The 23239-nt window shown below is 47.5% G+C and overlaps 1 protein-coding gene across 25 annotated transcripts in view; it reads left to right on the forward strand.

The window, feature by feature from the left end:
- Window positions 1-23239, forward strand: part of LRP1 (LDL receptor related protein 1) — a 516733-nt gene that overhangs the window by 390358 nt on the left and 103136 nt on the right. For all 25 annotated transcript variants that reach the window (XM_084836577.1, XM_084836568.1, XM_084836575.1 and 22 more), the window contains 9 exons: window positions 1446-1526; window positions 5874-6041; window positions 7645-7827; window positions 9618-9818; window positions 10712-10957; window positions 14031-14228; window positions 19498-19702; window positions 20735-20899; window positions 22718-22962. In XM_084836577.1, coding sequence (XP_084692703.1) covers window positions 1446-1526; window positions 5874-6041; window positions 7645-7827; window positions 9618-9818; window positions 10712-10957; window positions 14031-14228; window positions 19498-19702; window positions 20735-20899; window positions 22718-22962 — 1692 coding nt within the window. The remainder of the gene's footprint in view (window positions 1-1445; window positions 1527-5873; window positions 6042-7644; window positions 7828-9617; window positions 9819-10711; window positions 10958-14030; window positions 14229-19497; window positions 19703-20734; window positions 20900-22717; window positions 22963-23239) is intronic.

A 23239-nucleotide genomic window follows, 5' to 3' on the forward strand; every position in this document is an offset into this window, starting at 1 on the left:
AAACATTAACCATCTCAGATATGCAGATGATACCACTTTGATGGCTGAAAGCGAGGAGGAGCTGAGGAACCTCATGACGAAGGTGAAAGAAGAAAGTGCAACAGCTGGGTTGCAGTTAAACCTAAAAAAAACCAAGATTATGGCAACCAGCTGGATTGATAACTGGCAAATAGAGGGAGAAAACGTGGAGGCAGTGACAGACTTTGTCTTTCTAGGCGTAAAGATTACTGCAGACACTGACTGCAGCCAGGAAATCAGAAGACGTTTACTTCTTGGGAGGACAGCAATGACAAATCTTGATAAAATAGTGAAGAGCAGAGACATCACACTGACAACAAAGGTCTGCATAGTTAAAGCAATGGTCTTCCCCGTAGTAACCTATGGCTGCGAGAGCTGGACCATAAGGAAGGCTGAGCGAAGGAAGGTAGATGCTTTTGAACTGTGGTGCTGGAGGAAAATTCTGAGAGTGACTTGGACTGCAAGAAGATCAAACCAGTCCATACTCCAGGAAATAAAGCCAGACTGCTCACTTGAGGGAATGATATTAAAGGCAAAACTGAAGTCCTTTGGCCACGTAATGAGAAGACAGGATACCCAGGAGAAGATGCTGATGCTAGGGAAAGTGGAAGGCAAAAGGAAGAGGGGCCGACCAAGGGCAAGATGGATGGATGATATTCTGGAGGTGACGGACTCGACCTTGGGGGAGCTGGGGGTGGCAATGGCCGACAGGAAGCTCTGGTGTGGGCTGGTCCATGAAGTCACGAAGAGTTGGAAGCGACTGACCGAATAAACAACAACAACCACCCCTATGGTTCCAGTCCCCTGCTGATTGGCTCTCCAAGCAGCTGAGGAGGACACCTGCTTTCAGTGCTTATCAACTGGGAAGGATGGAGCAATGGGATTGCTGATATCCTATTGCATGCCTCCCCCCCCCCCCACTGCACAGCTGAGGATTGCACCAGTCAGCTGCATCCAGACCTAATCAGCTGGGCAGTGTGTGTGTGGCGGGGAGACACATAATGGGATCTCAGGGCTCCAGGAGGGGGGTTTCAACCTCTCCATCCCTGTGTGCTGAGATGAGGAGGAAGGAAGAGAGGGTGTGTTTGCATGTGTCTGTGTCTGTATTGTGAGGGAGAGTGCACATGAGTGGGGCTACGTGTGTGTATGAGAGTGACTGTGGGGGAAGGCTGTGTGTGTGTGTGTGAGAGAGAGAAGAGAAGAGAAGAGAAGAGAAGCCCAGACCCTGTCCACCATTGGCTCCAGCCATATTCATCACTGGCATGCAGCTCCTGACCTGCCACCCACCACTGCATGCAGCCCTCGGGCGCAAGAAGGTTTCCCATCCCCTGCATTAAAGCAATAGCAGGCTTTTGTGCTGAGATAACAGGGCATCCTGGATTTGGAAAGTAGACCCTGCTGATGCTGCCCTTTTTCTCCCTCTGCAGCCTACCCAACTTGCTTCCCTCTGACCCAGTTCACTTGCCAGAATGGCCGCTGCATCAACATCAACTGGAGATGTGACAATGGTAAGTGCCATGTTGCTGAGTGATACCCTGGCTATGTTGTTGGGAATGGTGAGGTCAGAAGCGAGGGGAGGCTGGCTGTGATGGGGAATAGGGGGATGCTTTGGGAAAGGGTGGTCTTGGACTTCTTTTTCCATATTTGCCATCTCTGCATGGTCCCATTCTGTTTTCTTTACCCTGCTGCCTGCTCATCCCACGTCTACATGAGAGTGGGGGATTGCCATGTATCTAATGGTGCTATGGTATCTGGAGTGTCATGCGCTCTCCCTTGCTTCCACAAAGAGACCTCTGATGCAGAGGGACTGGGTAGGCAATGCAAGCATTAGACCTCAGTCTTGGCATGAAATCTTCTTGGTCTTACCACCCTCAACATCCTACCAGGGATAGGTTTTAAGATGCTTCTCAAGTCCCAAATCAAGGTGAAAGAGAAAGTTTGGCCAAAGTTAGTTCCACTGAGACTTTTAATACAATGAAAGCTTACCAGGCACAGACTTTGAATCAGGTTTACCTTAGTGCCTTGTGTGCACATGAATCACATTGCATGCTGGGACTGCTCTGCTCGGAAGCTTTCAGAGCTTAGAAATTCCCCCTTTTTCTGAACCTGCTTAAGATAGAGAGAGAATGTTGAAGGTGGAGATTGGGATGGACTTGCACCCCAATGCAATTTCTTTGGGGAGACGTAGTGGATAGATGGATTTTGCTTCCAGCTCAAAATTTAAGGGCCAGCACATTCACCAAAACCAAGTGATACAGCTTTGCCTGGATTGTACCATTTCAAAGCTGCAGGCAGGTTTAGGGTTGCACTTTTGAATGCTTCCCCCATACGAGAAACTCCCTCTGTGTGGAACATTTGCACATCAGGGCGAAAGCTTCAGCTTTGCCTTCTCACTGACATTCTAGTTTTCTAAGTGCAGGGAGCTTTAGGGTGGAGGGCAGCGACATTCAAACATGCAACCCTACACCTGCATCCTGAAATGGAAAAAGGGCCCAGGAAAAGCTTTACCTCTGTTTCTGTTAAGTATGTAACTGACTGGAGTATGAGGAGTGGAAAAGAATATCCTCCCCAGGTCAAATTGCTTGTTGACCCCGATGCTATTTCTGTTGTTACTGTTGTTTTGCCTTCCTATTGGGGATCGTGCCTTGACTTACTTGTCTGAGTCACCTGGAGCTATCTGTACTTTAGGCCTCTTGGTGAAATATGCCACATTGTTGGCTCTGTCTCTTTGCAATTTGCAGTATAGGGGTTATTGGGGAGGGGGAGAAGGGAAATGAAGCTCAGTGCTGCCTTGAGGGGTGGGGATGGACTTTGATAAACTTCTGGTCCTTCCTAGGCCTCTGTGGCCCCAATCCTGAGGACTGTTCTCAGCACTTGGGTAGGAAAGGAGCCTGAGGTCACGTTGGGGAAGGGACCATATATCTCAGTGGTAGAGTGCAAGCTTTGCATGCAGAAGGTCCTGGGTTCAGTCCCTGGCTTCTCCAGTCGAAAGGACTAGGTAGCAGGTGATGGGAAAGGCTCTATGCTGAGGCTGGGAATGATGGGAGTTGTAGTCCAACTCATGTGGAGGCCAGCAGGTTGAAGATGGCGGAGGCAAACCATGGGTTATGAATCATTTATCAAACTAGAGTCTATTTTAAACCACCATTCTTGGTTTGTACGTAACCACAGGCAAGGAATCGGGGAAAGTGAAACTAAAACTTGGTTTATTCCTCCTCCTGCCCTCGTGGGAAGAGGAAAGGGGAAGGGAGAGCACTTGAGCTCGAGGCTTTGCCCAGGCTCATGCACACATAATGCTTGAATTGTGGGGTAGCATCACGCGTGAACTGGCCCAGAGTTAAGCGTACTTATGCTCACTGAAACTAGTGGCCTGGTGTAGCCATTTCTTCTTTTGAAATGGAAGCTGAAAATTCAGGAAAGGGTCCTAGAGTATCCCCAAGGACAGCATCGCAGCCTCACCCTTCCCCCAAGAACGCTTTTCCCCTGGTGAGGATGAAACGGGGTACGGACTACATCTGCTGCTTCCAATTCCCCCTTACGTGCTCTGTGATGCCTCTCCTGGGGCCCTCCCCTCCCCCCGTTCCCCTTCAGGTTCTGTCTTTAGCATGTCCGTTTGTCTCCATTTTCCTATTTGATTTCCCCTTTTCATGTTGAACTTGTTTCTTTTTTGTTATGGTATTGCTGGTTTGTGCATCTGTGTGTGTGTGTGTGTTCACTGTGCCCACTCTCCTGTCTTCTCTGGTTGGTTTCTCTGTTTCAGAAAAGGATTGTGGGGATGGCTCTGACGAAAAGAATTGTCCAAAAGCTACCGGTTAGTGCATAGATCAACATGCACCTCACCTCCCCCCACACTTCCTGTTCCGTAAAGTACCTGACACTTTCTGCACAATTCCAGCGACTGCAGGAAAATAAAAAACAAAATTCCATTTCCCTCATCTGCATTTTTTTCTGCCCTCTGATAACTGTCATTGGATGTATCAGTTTTGAAGCTAAGTTGAGCCATTCTGGGGCTTGCTTTTCCCTTTGGCTAGTAATGTTCACATGAGTATGAAAGGAACTGGAGTTGTTTACTTCTTGTGTTCCACACTCTGACTATTGCGGCTTTTGTAGCTCAGGTTGCAAAGGCTTCTTTCAGTTAGCAGTGGGGATTCCTGCTTCAGTCATTCAACCCAATCCTATGTGTGCTTACTTGGAAGCAGGTCCCACTTTGTTCAGTGATGCTTCCTTCAAAGTAAGTGTGTGCATGAACGGCCTCCATAGTCAGGCACTGGAAGGATAGGAATGGGGACTGTCTCACATGGTGGATTATTTATTCTATTTCTTTCTGAAGCCAACTGAGGCGATTTGCAAAAGATTCAGAAAATAACCATAATCAAATAAAAACATAGTAAAATGTTAAAAACAGCCTTAAAAATGTTTTCTGGGTAGGGACTGCTTCTCTCAATACAGTTTACAGCTCGATCCTAACCATGCTTACTGAGAAGTAATCCCATTGCTCTCATTTATTTATTTTTGTTATTACATTTATGTACCACCTTTTTACCTCTTGTAAGCAACCCAGAGTGGCCTATATAGTCCTCTCCATTTTATCCTCACAACAACCCTGTGAGGTAGGTTGGGCTAAGAGTCAGTGACTGGCCCAAAGTTGCTGAGTGGGGACTAAAATCTGGATCACCTGAGTCCCAGTTCAACACTCTTAACCAATACACCACACTGGTTCTCACAGGAATTACTTCCAAGTAAGCATATCTAGGATTGCAGGTTTAAGGGGGACAAAAACCACTTGTGTGTTTCTTTCATTATTTTTGTGGGAAAATTAGTAGCAGTCTCTGACTGGAGTGATCAGTACACAGGACGGGCTCTGAGACAGACTTCTGAATGGAATTTCAGCCTCTCCCAGGTCTGTCTCAGAGCAAGTGCCAAATTATCCCCAGAGAAGCAGGTGAGTGCGCATTCTCCTGCTCTCTTTGTGTCAGTGTAAATGCCAGTGCATCAATCAGGTTAGCTCTGCCAGCGTGCACAGCTGAGGGAGAGGAAGGCCATTCATCATTTTGTGCGCCACCCTGTGCTTTAGACTTTGGGGAGAAGACTTTGATGAAGGGAGCAGGAGAAGGAACAGGGAGGCAGTGGTGGCGGTGGCAAAGCAGGAGCAGTGGCACAAATCACCAAAGCCATGTGGAGCTTTAGCGATACAAATGGGTTTGTTAGTCACTGGTTTTGCTGCAGGGAGAAGAAAATCCAATAATGCGAGGGTAAATAGCAGTAGCCTGATTCAGCTGGAAACTTTTTCAAGCTACACTCTTTAAAGAAATGCCTGTCCTCGTTTAGAAACCAGTGAGCCCTTACAGGCTTTAAAAGTGGCACAGCATCCTGAATTAGGTCTGGTCAAAACTGCACATGCACGCAAATGCACGTGTACCCACACGCGCATACAAAGACACAGGAATGCACAGATGCCGCTGGTCCCAGAACCCACTGGGATTCTCACTTCACCCACTCCCATTCCCCCTACGGTGCATGAGGTGATCTATGCAGTTTCTGTGTTTTCATTATTGTTATTATTATTATTTGCTTTACTAGTGGCAAGAGCTCTTGGGATAATGGGAAGCATGTCTGGCTAAAGCATGCATGGGGCAGGAGGGTGCCATTAACGCAGGTTTGTTGGGACATTGTAGTCCCTTTTGCCTAAACAGTGGGCGCATTGCTGAAAGATCTGAGACATGCTAGCTGCTTGCCAGCCAGGGGAATCTGCATATAGCTCCGGAGTGGCTTAGAGGGGTGCAAGGGAAAGGGTAGCATCTGCTCCTGTGGACCTCCCAATGGTCTTTGACCTTCCCTCTTCCTCTTGCTTCCAGACAATGACTGTGGGGACAACAGTGATGAAGCCGGCTGCAGCCATTCCTGCTCCAGCAACCAGTTCAAGTGCAACAGTGGCCGTTGCATTCCCGTGCATTGGACCTGTGATGGGGATAATGACTGTGGGGACTACAGTGATGAGACCCATGCCAACTGCACCAACCAAGGTGAGGGTGGGATGTTAGCCAGGCTGTTCAGACTCAGCCTGGAGAAAGGCACCCAGTGGGGCTTACCTCTGAGTAGGGATGTTGGAGGAATCCATCTGGGGGGTGGAGCTTGCCGAGTTCAGCAGCTAACCCCCACTCCCCGACTTTGGCTCACCTTCCAGTGAGCTGGTCCAACTTGAGCACATTGAGTTGGGCTTGCTCGTGGATTTTCTGCCCCCCCCCCCAAATTGCAATTAGCACAAATTCCAGCTGCAGTTTGCATAATTTGTGCAAATTGTGATTTACTGTGGGGAAAAAAACCAAGAAAAGTTCCTGGATTTCAGGGAAAAGCCCATGGCTCGACCCACAAACGCAAGCCAAGTTGGGAGCGCTGGGGAAATCCGGGAAGCCCCTAAAGGGCCGGTTTTCCCCATGATGGACAATCCTACATCTTAAACAAGGAACAGTTAGACATGGAAAACTTAAAAACCTGTGCTTAAACAGTTGATCAAATCAGGGCAAATTATAGAGGCCTGCTGATTTGGCCCTGCCCACCACTGGACACTCCCGCCCCCCCAGAGAGTCTCTCCAAAATAGAATTTAGCACTCAGGCTGAAAGAGGTTCAACACCTCTGGTGTATGACCACAAAAGCATTGCTCCTCTGGACTGTAGCCTTTCAGAGACAACACCTGTGTGTCTCGAAATGTTTCCCACTTAACTAGAGAGTTAGACACTTGTTTTTCATGCTTGTTTTTAAATGTAGCAAAGCTGCGCTTCTTGGAAATCTTAACTTCTGCACAAGACACTTCTCCCTACTGGGTTTGGATGTCACTTTGCAGTGGCTGATGCTCCTGGCTTAGCCAATGGGAGGCGGAAGATTTCTCCAGAGTTCCAAAAGTTTGGGGCATGGACCAGCCCTCCCTTTCTGAGCAAAGACCATTTGCCTTCAGCCTGGTAGACATCCTGCCTTCAAGGCTATCTATTTTGATAGATGTGGGTTTTTTTTTGCTGTTTTTATTTCTTTATTTAAATATTTATAGGCTATCTTTCTGGACCAAGTTCCCCAAGGCAGCAAATAAAATACAAGTGTACGACTATAATAATACTATTATCAAATTTTAAAATGGAAAAGACATGCAAAAACCCCCCAGCCAGACATTAAAAGGCAATTTGGCCACTATAAAAACCATTTCAAGACCTATAGCTGTAAAACATCTATAAGCCAGCAGCATGACCATAAAACACGTCCATTAAAAGCCATTCAAAGCATTTTTAAATACTGCAACTAAGGAAGCCAGCTGCTCATTCCTTGGGAAGGAGTTGCATAAAGTTGGGGCCACTATTAAGAAGGCCCTGTCCCTTTTGCTGCTCATCTTAAAGCATGGGGTGGTTCATATGGGCACAGGTGGTCCTCTGTCTTTGTGTGTCCTCCTTCTCACTCCCTGTAGTTTAGCAAGGCTTGGGTGGGCAAGGAGGGCAAACGTGAAGCCTCTGACAACCCATTTGGGCTTGCTGGAGCACCTCCATGGCATGTCACCCACCTTAACAGCATGTAGATGATATCCAGATCTAGTTGCCAGCTCTAAGCTGATTAACATGCTGCCTCTGTCATTCCATCCCCAGCCACACGCCCACCCGGAGGCTGCCACACAGACGAGTTCCAGTGCCGGCTGGACGCGCTCTGCATTCCAATGCGCTGGCATTGCGATGGTGACACTGATTGCATGGATTCCAGTGATGAGAAGAACTGTGAGGGTGTCACCCATGTCTGCGATCCAAATGTCAAATTTGGCTGCAAGGACTCTGGTAATGGTATTGCATTGAAGGGTTGGGGGTGGAGATGAAACAGAATTCCCTGGCTCTGTGGGTACATCTGGACAGCTCTGATGTCAAGGTTCAGAAGTACTGTTGTAGCACCTCTGGAGAACCAGTGCAGTGTAGTAGTTAAGAGTGTTGTGCTATGGCTTGGGAGACCTGGGTTTGAAGGCCAGTGTGTTATAATCATGAAACTAAGTCGGAGCAGATGCGAGTGGCTTTACAAGCGTCTAGCAAAAATGTCACAGCGGGCAACCATGCCCTCTTCTTCAACTTTCACCAGTCCTTGATGGAATGGACATTCCACCACTTAGAATGCCTCCACTGGATGAGTCTGTACAGATGCAATGGTGGCAGAAAAGTACGATGTCTTTGCCATCATCTTCGCCACAGCATAGGCCTTGATATGGGCTCTTGTCTTGTGTCCGACTGGATTTGTCCTGAGTTTTCCTTCATGGTTGCTCTAGTCATTGTCCTTGCTGCTTCATTGCCCTGAGCTCCCTGGAAACCCAAGGAGCTCATTTGGCTCCTTCAGCGGGAAGAGGACACTTGGAAGCAATTGTGTCGGCTGCCTGGGTCATTTTCCTATCCTAGAGATTGACCAGGCCCTGTGGCCAGTGATCGTCACTATTTTTCAAGCAGGAGCCACTTTGGCTCCACACACGGCCACTGATGCCACTTGGGGGCCTTTCCCAGGCTGTGGGAGGGTGGGGTTCTCTCCCCTTTCTCTCCAAGTCAAGTGGTGACACTGTGCACTGGACTCACTGGAGACCTTTCCAGGCCTCCCCATCTCTCTCCACATCATCCAAGCAAGGCCTCAGTCGGAAAGTCAGCCACCAAGTTCCCAGGCAATTTCTAACAGGTTCACTTGGTCCTTGATTGGGATGAAAAAAATTTCTCATCGCTGAGTGCTCTGCTCTGTTCAGTGCTGCAAAATCTCCCAGCTCAGATCCACATTGCTCTCTCAGTTGCCTGTGCATTCAAGTTCCCCTACGCCTCCTGTGCAGTGCACCACTGCAGCTAGCCAATCATGGCACTCTTTGCCTCTTGTGCTCAACCTCCACTACAACTAATTGGCTGATTGCTGCTCCATTCTCCGCCCCCCCCCCCCACACACACACACCACAGATGAGCTCTGAAGCCTCTTCTGGTAGCCCAAATCACAGCAGCCAGCCCACTGCTAAAGCAAACAAGGCACAGCTAAAGCAAACAACAGAGAAAGAGTGGGAGAGCGCCTGGTCTGCACAATCATACAAGCCTCAGTGGCTTGTTTCAATAAGTGGTGCATGCTGGCCACCGTTAGCCTAATTACCTGCCCGGCTGCAGCTTGTTGTCGTGTCATCCGAATCTGGGCGGCATGGCTTGTTTGAGGGGGAAGCAATCCTCCAGTAACCCTACAACAGGCCATGGATTATTGGAGGGTTGTTTCCCCCTCAAACAAGCCATGCCACCCAGGTTCGGATGACACGACAAGCTGCAGCCAGGCGCGTAATTAGGGTAATGGCGGCTGGCATGCACTGCTGATTGAAACAAGCCACTGTGGTTTAATTTGATCGTGCAAACCAGGCCAGAGAGAGCAAAGGAGGCAGGCAGAGAGCCACACTTGAGGTGTCTTGGAGGCGGAGCCACCAGTGGCCCTCGAGGCTTGCAGAGAAAAACCCTGGCCCAGGGCTTCAACATAAGCCAGTCAAATCCATCTATTTTGGAATAACAAACTTTGCCAGTCTCCCCCCAGCCCCAGCCCCTGCTGTTTTTAACATTGTCTTTGCCTCTCCTTCTAGCCCGGTGCATCAGCAAAGCTTGGGTATGTGATGGGGACAATGATTGTGAGGACAACTCTGACGAGGAGAACTGTGAGTCACTGGTGTGCAAGCCACCCTCACACACTTGCGCCAACACCACGTCAATCTGCCTCCCTCCCGAGAAGCTGTGTGATGGCAACGATGACTGCGGAGACGGGTCTGACGAAGGGAAGCTGTGTGGTGAGTGCGAGGCAGAGAACGGACCTGCCTAGGTCTCTTCCTGTCCTTTCTCTTTCTCGGGGATCCAAGGCGACTGGCTTACAGTCCCTCCTCTCTGTGTCTTCAAGCTCGTAGGAAACTGGGACCCCTCAATTTTGTACATTGGTCTGGGAAGGGAATTGGATCATGCAGAGAAGTGGTGCTAATCTGTCTAGTGCAGCTGATACAGTGTAGTGGTGAAGGGTGTGAGTTATGAACCTGGAAGCTCCGAGTTCAAATATTACCTCAGTAATGAAATCATGATGAAATTAATGAATAATTTTATTTTGATTTTTAGCTGCTTTGGGAGTTTTGCTTAGGAAGCAGGATTAAAATCTAAGAAATAAATAATAAATAGATAAATAATGAATAGGTAACTCTTGCTGGTGTTGGACTGTCCACCACTGACTAAGTACTAGGTTGCCATTTGGGAACCACACATTTTAATGAGTTAGAGTTGAAGGTTACAGGGCTGGCTGAATGGTGGGGAAGTATTGGGGGCCAGAGCTATGTGTACCCTGCCTTGGGCCCCCTAAGCCCCGAAGGTTGCTGCCCCATTGCCAGTGTTGAAGTAAGATTCAACTGCTGGTCTGGTCGGCTTTTGTACATGGAACGAGCAGAGGCACCATTGTGTCTTTCGCCCTCGGCAGCTGAATAACTTGGGCTGGCCCTGGGGAGAAGATGCTCATGCTGGGAGTTCAGGCTTCTTGTTAATAGTTCCAAGAGTGGAAGTGTAGTGAGGTTGTTAGCTGTGGGGACTGATAGCTCAGGCCCAGAGATTCTCTCCCTCAGTGCTAGTGGCTGCTTGTGAACAACTGGAGCATGGAGCCAGATTTCCCCCAATGACTCTCTGTGGTGTCTCTGATTTCCTACAGACCTCTGCTCTCTGTACAACGGGGGCTGCAGCCACAACTGCACAGTGGCCCCAGGCGAGGGCATCGCGTGCTCGTGCCCTCTGGGCATGGAGCTGGGCGCCGACAACAAGACCTGCCAGATCCAGAGCTACTGCGCCAAGCATCTCAAGTGCAGTCAGAAATGCGAGCAGAACAAGTACAATGTGAAGTGCTCCTGCTACGAGGGATGGATGCTGGAGGCCGATGGCGAGAGCTGCCGCAGCCTGGGTGAGCCTGTGTGGGACTTGCGCATAGGCCTCAGGCCTCTTGGGCTGAACAAGGGCTGCAGGTTTAATCAGAGGCAGGGGCAATGGGCATCACATTCTCAAATTCAGTCAGGCAATGGATCTAGACCCGGGGTACAGAATCTTAGGCCGGGGGCCCAATCAGGCCCACTGGGCTTCCCCAGATAAGAACACAAGAAGAGCCCTGCTGGATCAGACCCAGGGTCCATCTAGTCCAGCATTCTGTTCACACAGTGGCCAGCCAGCTGCCTACAGGAGACCCACAAGATGACCACGCCTCTTCCCCTAGCCCCACCCCTTTCCCAGAACCATGGACTGGTGTTTTCCTAGGTTTCGTACAGGTTTTTCCCTATTCTGCAAGGTTGAAATTATTATTTTACTATTATTTATCACATTTTTATACCTCCACAGAGCTGAAGCTCTCTGGGTGGTTTACAAAGATTCAAAACATTAAAAAATACAATACACAAAATTTAAAAACATAAAAATAGTATTATTTAATAGATGCCCCCCCAAAGCTTAGTTACCGGCAATAAGAGCTTCAAGCTACAATAGACTGGTATTTTGGGGGGTTTGGGGCCCTGCCCCTTTTGCCTTTGCGCCCCCCCCCATTTGCTTTCGGCCCTTCCCACCACTGGAATGCAGCCCCCAAGAGCTTCTCTAAAATGGGCGCGCAGCCCTCGGGCTGAAAGGGGCTCAGCACACCTTGTCTAGACCCTTCAGACATGCGAGTTAGTAAGTAAGGGTGCATTCAGTGGCGTTTCACACATTGAACAGGAGGGTTTGCACTCAATGCCCAGAGATTCAGTCAATCCCAGCTCCCTGGTGAATGTACTTGTAATGATACAAATGTGTTTCAAACAGCTGTTTGCCACATTCCAGTTTTACATTTTTAGGGATGCACTTAAAATGTCTGAAGTGTACACCTATCAACTGTAATGTCTGAAGAGATGCAGCTGAAGTAGTGAAGCTGCTGCTGGTTGATTTTTTAATTTATTTAGTTGGTGCTGGTATGGTGATTGAATGGTCTGACACGTCATAGACAAATGGGGAGATTAATGCTCGTCACCTCCTAGAATCCCTTTGAAATATGGGATGAGCCAAGAGGTGGCAAGCTGCAATCTCACCATTTCTCTGTGACAGATCATGCATTCGTGCATTCACACAAGCATCATCCTGGGGTATGGAGGAATCCCCCCGCAATAGCTTCCCTACCTCACTCACTGCCCCAACTCTTCAAGGCAATCCACCCGGAGTCTTGTCAGAGTCCAGAATCAATTCCAGAATAGATATTATTATCCATCAATGAATAATTCCTACCACTTCTTCAGTCAGGTTTGTATATCCAGTTCTTTTCCGGGACAAGGACAAGATATCCTTCCTGGACCCTCTTCCTTTCACAGTGTTGTATTGCTCCTCTTTGTGAGTTGCTGGTTAGCTCTCCACTCCCGGGTTCGAGTGGAAGAAAGTGAGTTTCTCTTGAAAGTCATTTCCATGCAGTGTCCTGCATGAGGTCTGAAGAAGTGTCACAAGGAACTTGGGATCTGCTCCCAAGTAAGCCCTCTCACATAGGTGGCTGGGGTGCTCACAGTGATTTTTCCACTGCTCTTTCTGGGTTTAAAAAATAATAATGTGTATGGTAACAGGCTAAGGTGCTTACTTATGAGTAGACACAGTGTTCCTTATGGGACTTCTTCTGACATATGGAAAATCATGAAGAATTGAGAAAGTTAGCTTTAATTTAATTTATTTCATTTCTATACTGCCCAATAATCTAAGTTCTCTAAACGGTTCAGAAAAATTAGTGAAGAACTCTTTTGCAGTCAAGCTCAGAAACTGAGCACTAGTCGATGCCTCCATCTGGGATGTGGCTCAGACTGCAACAGCTTTCCCCCAGAGAAGCACTATAGAAAAGCTTGGTATGAACATGCCTTTAGAACAGGGGTGGGCAACTTGTAGTCCTCCATATGTTTTAGCCTACAACTCCCATCAGCTCTCATCAGCATAGCTAATGGTGAAGGATGATGGGTATTTGTAGGCCAAAACATTTGGAGGGCTACATGTTGCCCAACCCTGCTTTAGAAGAAAAGGGTAAAAGATAACATGGAGCTCACTGCCTTTTAGGACCATCTCTGTGGTTTTCTTTTTGCAGCATATCTGCCTCTCTCCTGCCCCACAGGCAGATCAAGTCAGTCCTTCTGTAACAGTAACAGCACTAAGCGTCTTACGCTAGGGCTTCTGTTGAACAGCACAGCAGTGTCAGATCTGGGCGGAGGGGGGAGGGGGAGAGTGGCCTAGGTCCCTCAAACCTGCTTTGTATGCAGGGAGGGTACCAGGTCTGTGTCCAAGGTTCTTGCCTTTTTGATAAACTAAATGGAAAAGGGAGAGCAAAAGAGGGGTGGGGGACAGACCAAAGTGAGTGTTTTCTGGCAACCGAGAAACATAGCGACATTCCTGTCCTTTAGGGACTTGCCCTCATTCTCCAGTGTTGTATTTGGCAGGCCCAAGAAAGGCTGCTCTGTTCCCAGTGCCCCAGGGAGAAATAGAATTGTCCAGGGGGCGGGGACGATGGATTTTAATGCAATGCATGTTCTTCAGTAGGAGCAAGCCATTTTTTTCTTCTTGTTATGAAAAATGGGAGGCTGAGTAGCCTCATCCCATTAGTTCTCTGGGCATTTGCCTGTGGGCGGCATCCTTCAAACATGTGGGACACATCGTTCAGGGGGATAGGACAGCAAGCCCTTGTTCATATTTCTGTAAATATTAATTCTAATTTATAATGTCATGATGATTTATAAAGATGATGATGATTAAAATCACAGGCCATTGTTGGTATGTGATGGGCGTGAGCAGAGCAGGGCTGGAAAAGCAAAAAAACAACAACCCCCACAGGTTTGCATTTTGGAAGTTTTCAGTCCTTTATTGATTTTGAACCCTTTCTTGTGTTACTTTTTGAAACACACTCCTAGAAGACATTCTTCCACCCTTTGCTGGGCTTGAAAGTGCATGAAAATGTAATATCACCAATAAATCATATCCCCTCTCTCAATTTTCAGACCCCTTTAAGCCTTTCATCATTTTCTCCAACCGCCATGAGATCCGGCGCATTGATCTGCACAAGGGAGATTACAGTGTCCTTGTGCCAGGCCTGCGGAACACCATCGCCCTGGACTTCCACCTGAATCAGAGCTCTCTCTACTGGACTGATGTGGTAGAGGACAAGATATACCGGGGGAAGCTACATGAGAATGGAGGTGAGTGTGTGATGACCACTGTGGGACAATATGGTCGCCCTGGAAGCCTTAGTGTCTTCCCTACGTTCTCCCCTAAAGTTTATTCATCTTAGATTAAAGCTTGCTCATGATTCACCCTTATCAGGAGTATATGTTTCTTGGCTTGGTCTTCTTGTTTGCAGTTGCAGATGGAATCATGACTAGTGATGCAGCTGAAACTCAAAATTAGGTGGTTTGTTGGCAGAATCAATTATGTTCGTAATGCCCATATGTGTACTGAGCTTGGATGGCTATCGAATGAACTTCAGTATTTTTGACATTCAAACTGAGATTGATTACGAGTGCCTGCACAGTCTGCATGAGTAAAGCATCTAAACTCTGCCATCACCAATCATGGCAACTGTTGCTTCCACACTAGCAACAGAGTAAAAAGCTTCCACACGAGCAACACACTGAGTAAAGCAACACTTTACTCAGAAGTGGCTGTCCTTTGCCCACTCCCTTTTTACAGAGAATCTAGATGCATTGTTGCCAGGCCGTTACATTCCATTGTTTTCTTAGCTGTCCTCCTGTCTTTTTTCAGGCCTAATTCGTGGCATTTTTTTTTTTAAAAAGTGCACTTGCAGGGCCAGTGTGGACTGGCAAAGTGCTACTGAGGCTTTTCAGGGCTACTTTGCCCTTAATTAGAAACTTCTGCCTGTAATTGCTTCCTCTTCAGCACAGCTGATAAATTGCCCCTTCATTAGTCTTTTCAGCCTCTTCCCTGAGTGAAAGTGGGGTTAGATGTTAATTGCTGGTGTCCTTTCATTGTTTTTCCCTTTTATGTTTAATTGTGAAATAAGAAATTTACTGAATAAAATTCTGCCAGTGTTGCTTCTTTCAGGAAAAGTAGCTTCAAGAGGGAGCAATTTTGAATGGAGAAGAGGAAGGGGGAAGGCATGCTTAACCCTTCCTCTCTTGACTGTATTCCTGCTTCAGATTGCCCCCCCCACACCTTTGTCTCCTTTCCACTCACTGGTTCCATGTATGTGGCTGTGAGAGTAAACATGCATACATGTGGGTCAGTGGGCAGTGTGAGAGGATGGCTTCTTGGAGCTTTAACGTGCAGTGATTACTTAGGAAGTGACACTTGGAGAATTCTCTTGGTGGATGGGGTATGCCAGGGGTGGGCAACCAGCAGCCCTCAGGCCACATGTGGCCCTTGCCCTAATTTCATTCAGCCCACTGCCTCATTTCCAAAGCCCTCTGCATGCAATCCATTTAGAGTCATCTATCCCTTCCCTGGCAGAGAAAAAGGGTAGCAGAAAGAGAGAGAAAAGGAGGTGGCAGAAAAGAGAAAAGTGGTGTTGCACTGACTTTTAGCTCTGGTGCTGCCTACTGCTGGCTCCACCAACATGGGGTCGCAAGGCCCTTGACAGAAAAAAGGTTGCCCATCAATGAGATATGCAGATGGAGGAGCTTTCCTCAAATTCGTATGCTCTACTCCAAAGGAGAGGAGACTGTCTTCTTCCATGCTGATAATTAGTGAGCATGTACACCTGAAGCATTAAGGAAGAAATCTGTTGCTGGAGGCTAGAGAGATAAGGAGGCACCTCTTCCTCCTGCTGTAGGGGTCAAGGTAGGAGTTGGGCCTCCAGATCCCCAGCTGAAGTTATTGAAGAGATAAGCAACCCACATCCCAGCAGCACAACTGCTGCTGGTGCCCAGTGGGGAGAAGCCTCCACCTGCAAGGTGGACACAGAGATGCTCCTCTTCCCCCACTCATGCAGAGTGTCTGTGACTTGGCTGTTATATAAACAAGGGCTTGAGCTGGGATTTATTTAATTAGGGGATGCATGTTCTAGTTCTGCTCCAGGCAACAGAGCAAAAAACATGTATGTAATCTCTCCCCTGAGTACAATCCTGACTCAGCTTTAGGAATGATCAAGGATGTATGGGATTGCTAGTGCCTGGGCACTGAACATGAATGCAGCTCTGAACAAGTTGTATTGCACTATTGGAGATGAAGATCCCGAGGTGCTGGTTTCTAATTGTCCACCCTCCCCAGGTGGACTGGTATGCTCAAGGTGGGAGTGGTTGCTGGAAAGAGAATTTCAGAAAGTGCTTGCTAATGCTTTTGATCGCCTATAAAGCCCCATGCCCAGCAGACACGGTAAAGGATTATGAGGCTGGAGATGCAGGCCCAATTATGACCGAGATCTCGGAGGGTGGCGTCTGTTTTGGTAGGCTTATCAAGCAATGCTTGGAAGTAAGATGGCAATCTTGTGGTTCAAAAGGTTTGGAGCTGGATTTGCCTTGATGATGTATTATTACATGGGCACAAGCAGGAGATGGATAAACAGGAAGAGGCCCAAGTGCAGATAAGAAATGGAGGGTGGGCTGGGCTGGCAAGGAGCACTTCTAAACTTGCCTGGATGCCAGATCTGGTGAAGCCTCAGCTCAGTTGTGGGGCAAGGCTAAGGGGCCTACACAGGTCATGAAGCCTTGACATCTGGATTTCTATAAAGAGAAGCAGCATTGGGAGGGGAAGAGTTTGAGCAGAGACGTGGCAGATGACACTTAACCCTTGCACTGCCTTCCGGCTTCCTGCTCCGAATCCTGTTCCAAAAAGCCACACACATATGCCCCAGGGACCAGCAGTGTTCCAGGTGCACGTTTACCCTCACAAGCACACTAGTGGCTTCTTGGCTGACAAAAGGGCCAGCCAATTGGTCCTGTGCACAGCCTTGCACAGGAAGGCGGGGAGAGGGAAAATTTGTTTTGTAATTGACACAAGGGCCTAATCAATCAGTGTTGTGCAAATCCAGCTTCTCCTCAGACAGAGAAAAAAGGGTCCCTCGAGCCTGATCCTAGGGAGAAGGCTATATATGTGTCCCAGTTGTGGTGACACATGGTGTGGTGACACATGGTGTGGTGAGTTTGTTTTCATGGTGGGCTCACTGCTGCATTTATATACATCTGAACATGAGCCTGGCAAGTGAGGTGAGCAGTGGTATGGGTGCTCAGGTGCCAAAATACCATTTAATGAGCAATTGCTGCGGTCTTACCCTGTAACAGCAAGCTTCTTGTAATGCTCTGGAAAGCTAAATAAATGAATAGGTAACAGACTGAGCTCTGGTGATGGGGAACAAATGCTCTTAGGGATGATTCGATTAGCATTTCTAATCTGTGTGTAGTAATTGGCAGCCAGTTTAACGTGAGGAGCAGCAGGCCTTCCGTTTCAATCCAGTTCAGTGAGATGTTATCCCCAAACAAGGCGGACAAGCATTACTAAGCACATGGCAAGGGCAGAGCCCACTTAACCGGGAATGCCATGAAAGAGAGACCCCCCTCCTTTTATCTTTCAGTCTCCTGGCAGTGGTTGTCAGCATCTCCTCAAAACCGCACATAAGTAACTTCTCAAAGATTTATTGAACAAGTACCCCATAAAATACTATAAAAGCTGCATCTTCTAATCCACATGAAAAATGCCATAGAAGTTGGCTGACAACAGCTCCTCGAAACCCCTCATAAGCAACTTGTAAAAGTTTTATTGAACAAGCACTCCATAAGTTGCTCTAGAAGACAACCCTCCCCGGCCCCATAGAGTAGACAAGAAGGCAGGAATATTCTGAGGATTCCCTCTTTTGTCACCTATCCCTTTCTTGTAGCCCTATTTGATTCCAAAAAGACCCATGGACTAGTCATCGTAACTCTATTATGTCTGTGAATCCTCAGTATCTCACTGGGTCAGGTGTGACCTAGCTAGAATGTGGCCAAATCCTTTTCTTTGGCTTCCTCATTTGAAGTTCTAGTCTAGGGGTGGGCAACATGTGGCCCTCTAGATGATTTGGTCTACAACTCCCATCAGCCCTATCCAGCATAGCCAAAGATGAGGGATGATGGGAGTTGTAGGCCAAAACATCTGCAGGGCCACAAGTTGCCCACCTTTGTTAATCTTTTCTCAAAGGCCAAAGAGATCCTATCTTTCATTTCTTGAACGATTGCTCTCTTTCTCTGTTGTTGATTGATATATTTGAAATTATCCAGTCTACCCAAGAGATAGAAAGTCCTTTGGGGAGGGGAAAATTGGGAAGAGGGGAGGGGCTGGGGTGGTAGGGAGAAACTCCTCAATATGAGCCACTCCCTGCCCCTTCCTCTTGCCTCTGTGTTGCCAGTATCAGAAGCAGCAGCATCCCAGTCCTCTGCTAATGATACCTTCTTTCTTTTTAAATGTTGATCATTATGTGGGACTTAATTAGCATTCCTGCAGCTTCCCTAATGGTAATTACAGCCTAGCAGCTGCCTCAACAAAGAGCGGAGCCTAACCTGATTATTGCCTCAAAAAGGCTGGTGATCCCAGATAGGTAGAGGCCTTGGGGGATCGTAGGGTGCCAGGGTGCAACTAGAAAAGGTCCCAGCCATTGGGAGCCAGAGTGGTTAGAAATAAGAACCCTTCGGCCCTCACACATTGGGCTGTGGATTTCCAGAAAGAGAGAGGCCCATTAGGTTCGAAGCCTGTTTAGTTAATTAGGCTGTGATCTTCTGCCTTGTCCTCAGTGACCCTATCGGAAATGGATTCTTAGTCTTCCTTTATTTTCTGATTACAGATTTTGAAATGTCCGAAGCTAGGATTCCTTTGGCCTTGTCTAGAGACTAGAATTTTGAATGTGGAGATCAGACATGAGATTTGACCACATTCCGGCTGGGTCACGCTTGCTAGAGGCCCAAAGACTTGTGCATATATTATGTTTTAACCCTTGGGTTCGGTATTGAAAGTATAACCAAGCAACTATGTAGTGTGTGTGTGTGTGTGTGTGTGTGTGTAACTATAACTGCAGCCTACCTCTAAGTAAAATGGGAACAGATGGCAGCTACCTTGGAGGAACCCCAGTTTTACCCTAGAGGAAGAAAGGCAGCAACGCTAAAATATCTGAGCTAAACCCTTCAACATGACCCTTGGAATGAATTCAGCTCCATGAATTCTTCCTTAATGTTCCCCAGCAAAATTGGCAAGCAGTATTTCTGCCCCAGAATTGTTAATGCTTTTTTACTATAGCAGGAAATCACAATATATTCTTTGTTTAAGAAATCACCATTGGATCCCATCATCCAAGATAATTATTGGCCAGTCTCTCTTTTTTGAGTAAGGTCCTAGAGCGGGTGGTGGCAACTCAACTGGTCAAGGAATACGACCCCAGGAGGTTAGGTGAGGGGGCAGAGTGGTGAAGAGTGGTTTAACCATAATGGTAATGTTTAGCTGGGTGCCCATAACTCTTCATTGCTCTGCTTCCTCCTGTCTTTCTCACAGCTCTGACCAGCTTTGAGGTGGTGATCCAATATGGGCTGGCCACCCCTGAGGGACTCGCGGTGGACTGGATTGCTGGCAACATCTACTGGGTGGAGAGCAACCTGGACCAGATCGAGGTGGCTAAGCTAGATGGGACCATGAGGAGCACCTTGCTGGCTGGGGACATCGAGCACCCTCGCGCCATCGCTCTGGATCCGCGATGCGGGTATGGCATTGTATGGAAATGGCCGACAGGCACTAATAGCATCCTTAGGGAGAAGGGGCCCAGAACAGTGACTAGAGTTCCTCCTTCCCCTGAATGCTGGTTCTTGTTCTACCACTGCTTGGCCAAGCAGACTTGGGCAAAACACTCACCTTTCTGGGTTTTATTAGTAAATCGTTGTCCTGTATGCATTTTTTTGTATAGAAGGGAGCAGAGAAATGAAGTAATGATCGCGATACATCTGGATGCTAAGGAGATTTAGGGGGAGGGCTGTGTATATTCTGTGATTTGATCCGAGTGCTGCCAATGCACAGAATGTTAATAATGGGCACTGGATTTCACATCCAGTGTCTCTGAGCTTTTATTTTTTAAAAAGGTGAAGGCGGGTTTCTAGCTCTTTTGGTCACAAAGCTGCGCTTCAAACTGTATGCACGCTGCCTAGTGGCACCTTAGAAGCCAAAGGGGGTGCTGAACTAGGGCTTCTTTATAAGTAACGAACCTGTGTTCCTCTCAACAGTAAATTGGTTGCTCCCTCCAGAATGTTGCTGCTAGAAACTGGTAGTGCATGAAAACGTCTCCAGAGCAGAGACCTTCCCCACTGCTCCCCAGGCTGGCTCTGTACTCCACAGGGATAAATGTGTATTCCCTTTGTTGAAATCAGACCCTGGAAAAACTCTGGGATATCCTCACATCACTTTTCTGAACATGGCCCTCCTGATCGGGGCAGTGGGGCATGTAGCCCTGTGCGTTAAGACTGTGTGAACACCGCAGAGCTAAGGCACAGCCTTTTAAGTAGCTCCCTGCAGAGGGAGCTCCTGCTATTTGCCTTTGTTCATATAAAGGCAACCTTGGGTAGTTGGAAAGGGTAATAATGGAGGATTGACAGCTAATTGCTTGACAAGGGGTTAGGTGGGAAATGCTGTTGAGACCTCAGCTGTTGCTGAGTTACAGAAGCCTTGTAGGCTGTGATCCTACAGCTGGAGAGGAGTCTTTTCTGTCTCACTGCTTGTGTGCTTCCTCCCTCTTCCCTCCCAGGATTCTCTTCTGGACAGACTGGGATGCCAGCCTGCCCCGCATCGAGGCAGCATCCATGAGTGGCGAGGGCCGGCGTGTCATCCACAAGGAGACTGGCTCAGGTGGCTGGCCTAATGGACTCACTGTTGACTACCTGGAGAAGCGTATTCTGTGGATTGATGCCAGGTGTGTAGCAGGCATGTATGGATTGTGTAAAATCCATTCCATCTGTGTTTTGTGGATTGTCAGGCGCCTTTTGTTCTGTTGTCCATGCATTGACAGAACTGGATTTTTTTTGTTTCCGAATTTGTGCAAATTTGCTTTTGTGCAAATGCGCATGTGCGAATTCACCCCAAATGCACATTTTCGCGGTTTAGCCTATGGGAGAAATGCACATTTTTGGCTGTTCAGAAATTTTTTTTTGCATATTTTTCTATGATGAAATTTGCACAAAATTCGGGAAAGTTAGAAAGACATCCAGAATTCCGCAGAATCTGCCTGACCGGGGGAAAAGCCAGTCTGCTGCGGAATCCGCGGGTCAGATTCATGAAAATCTGAACTAATTTGGTTCTGTTGCCGATTTCCCCAACATCCTTAGCGTGTAGCCGACTTGCACCAAATATTCTCAAGTGTTGATATTTGGGTAGTAATTAGTAATTTCAGTGAGGTAGACATCCCACCCTCACCCCCCCCCCCCCGGTGCAAATCTTTACCTTTTTTTCAGTCCTGTTTGGTGCCATTGCTTCTATGAACTGATGCTGTTTCAATGCCTTTTTCCTCCCGTGGTTGCTGCTTCTTCCTCCTTCCTGTATTTGTCACATCGGTGACATCACTTAAACAGGGATCACACCATGAACAGGATGATGCCACAATGTTACACAGTCAGTCAGATTTACCCATGTTAGGGGTGGGCAATGTATGGCCCTCCAGATGTTCTGCCCTAGAACTCCCATCAGCCCTAGCTAGCATAGCCAATGATGACGCATCATGGGATTTGTAGGCCAAAACATCTGGAGGGTCACAAGTTGCTCACCCCGGACTATGTGATGACACAAATGAGAGGAATTGGAAGTGAGAGGAAGTCAGAGCAATCTAAATAACCAAATATTTTCACAAGGTGTTTTACAAAAAAAGTGGAAGCATTTTTGGGGGGCACTGCTAAAAATGTTATTAATAATCTACTGGTATTTTGCCTCAACTCTAGTTTGTATGACTATTCAGTATTTGAACAGAGGAGGATATGATAATCACCATAAGGATGTGTAGGTGTTTTAAATATTTTAAATATTTAAATATTCTGGAGCACAATAATACAACTTTTGGAAAGATTTAGAATACACCTGCCATGCCATATATAGTCCCCAAAGTGTGCCTGTTGCATATGTTCAGTTCTTGGGTAGGATAATAATTACCCTTTTCCTGTCTATAATAGACCCCTGCGCCTATTACCAATTGCTAAGCTGTAATATGTAATAATATCCCCCGTTTTCTGTCTCTCATAGTAACCATATGGATAGTTACTGTATTAGTGTAATAAACCTCCAGATGTGTAAGTAATACATTATTTGGGCAGTACACCAAATACCTTTTTTGGTGTATAAGAGATGAGTAGAACCCAGGGTGGTATAATTCTTGCGTATTTATTGTAGCGTGTGTAACAGACCCCAGGGCAATGCAATATGAGTATGCAGCTAGATTTACAATCATGCCAGTTTGCTTCCTGAAATGTCAAACTGGAGTGCCTACCCATGATTAAATCTACTTTTGAGCAGACACTCCCTTCTGCCGGTTGTCCATCCTTGTGTCTCTTGTCCCTAAAGGTCCTGCCCTGCTTCCTCTCTGCTTAACCATATCCCTTGTCACATTGCTGCTTGTTCTAGTTCCGTCTTCCATACACACATCAAACATAAGCAGTCTATGCTTCTAACCTAGCCATTTGATTTTCCTCTGACCCTTTCTTAGCCACTGGCAATAGATGTGTTGATCTGTCCCATTCTTTTGCAGGTCCGATGCCATCTATTCTGCCCTCTATGATGGCACAGGCCACATTGAGGTACTGCGAGGGCACGAGTATCTGTCACACCCCTTCGCTGTCACACTTTATGGGGGTGAGGTGTATTGGACGGACTGGCGCACAAATACCCTGGCCAAGGCCAACAAATGGACCGGCCACAATGTTACCGTCGTGCAGAGAACCAACACACAGCCCTTTGACTTGCAGGTCTATCATCCCTCTCGACAGCCTGTAGGTGAGATGTGACCAGGGAAAAAGCAGGGGGATGGACTGGCAGCCTTTCCTCAGGGTCCTGGGCATAGAGAAGGTTTCACATCACTTGCTGGCTGGTCCCTTTTTTAGTCGAGATTGAACCAGGGACCTTTGGCATGCAGAGCATGTGCTTTGCCCATGAGTAACGGTCCCTCCAGCCATCCATTTGCTCACGCTTGCATTCTTATAGTGCCTGGCAATAGGAAGAGAGAAGGGCAAGCCAGTTCAAGCATGGGAGCCGGAGGTGCTGCAGCTATACG

This window comes from Heloderma suspectum, chromosome 2 (assembly GCF_057233095.1).
Source record: "Heloderma suspectum isolate Gila_16-S chromosome 2, 16-S_ref, whole genome shotgun sequence".
NCBI lineage: Eukaryota > Metazoa > Chordata > Lepidosauria > Squamata > Helodermatidae > Heloderma > Heloderma suspectum.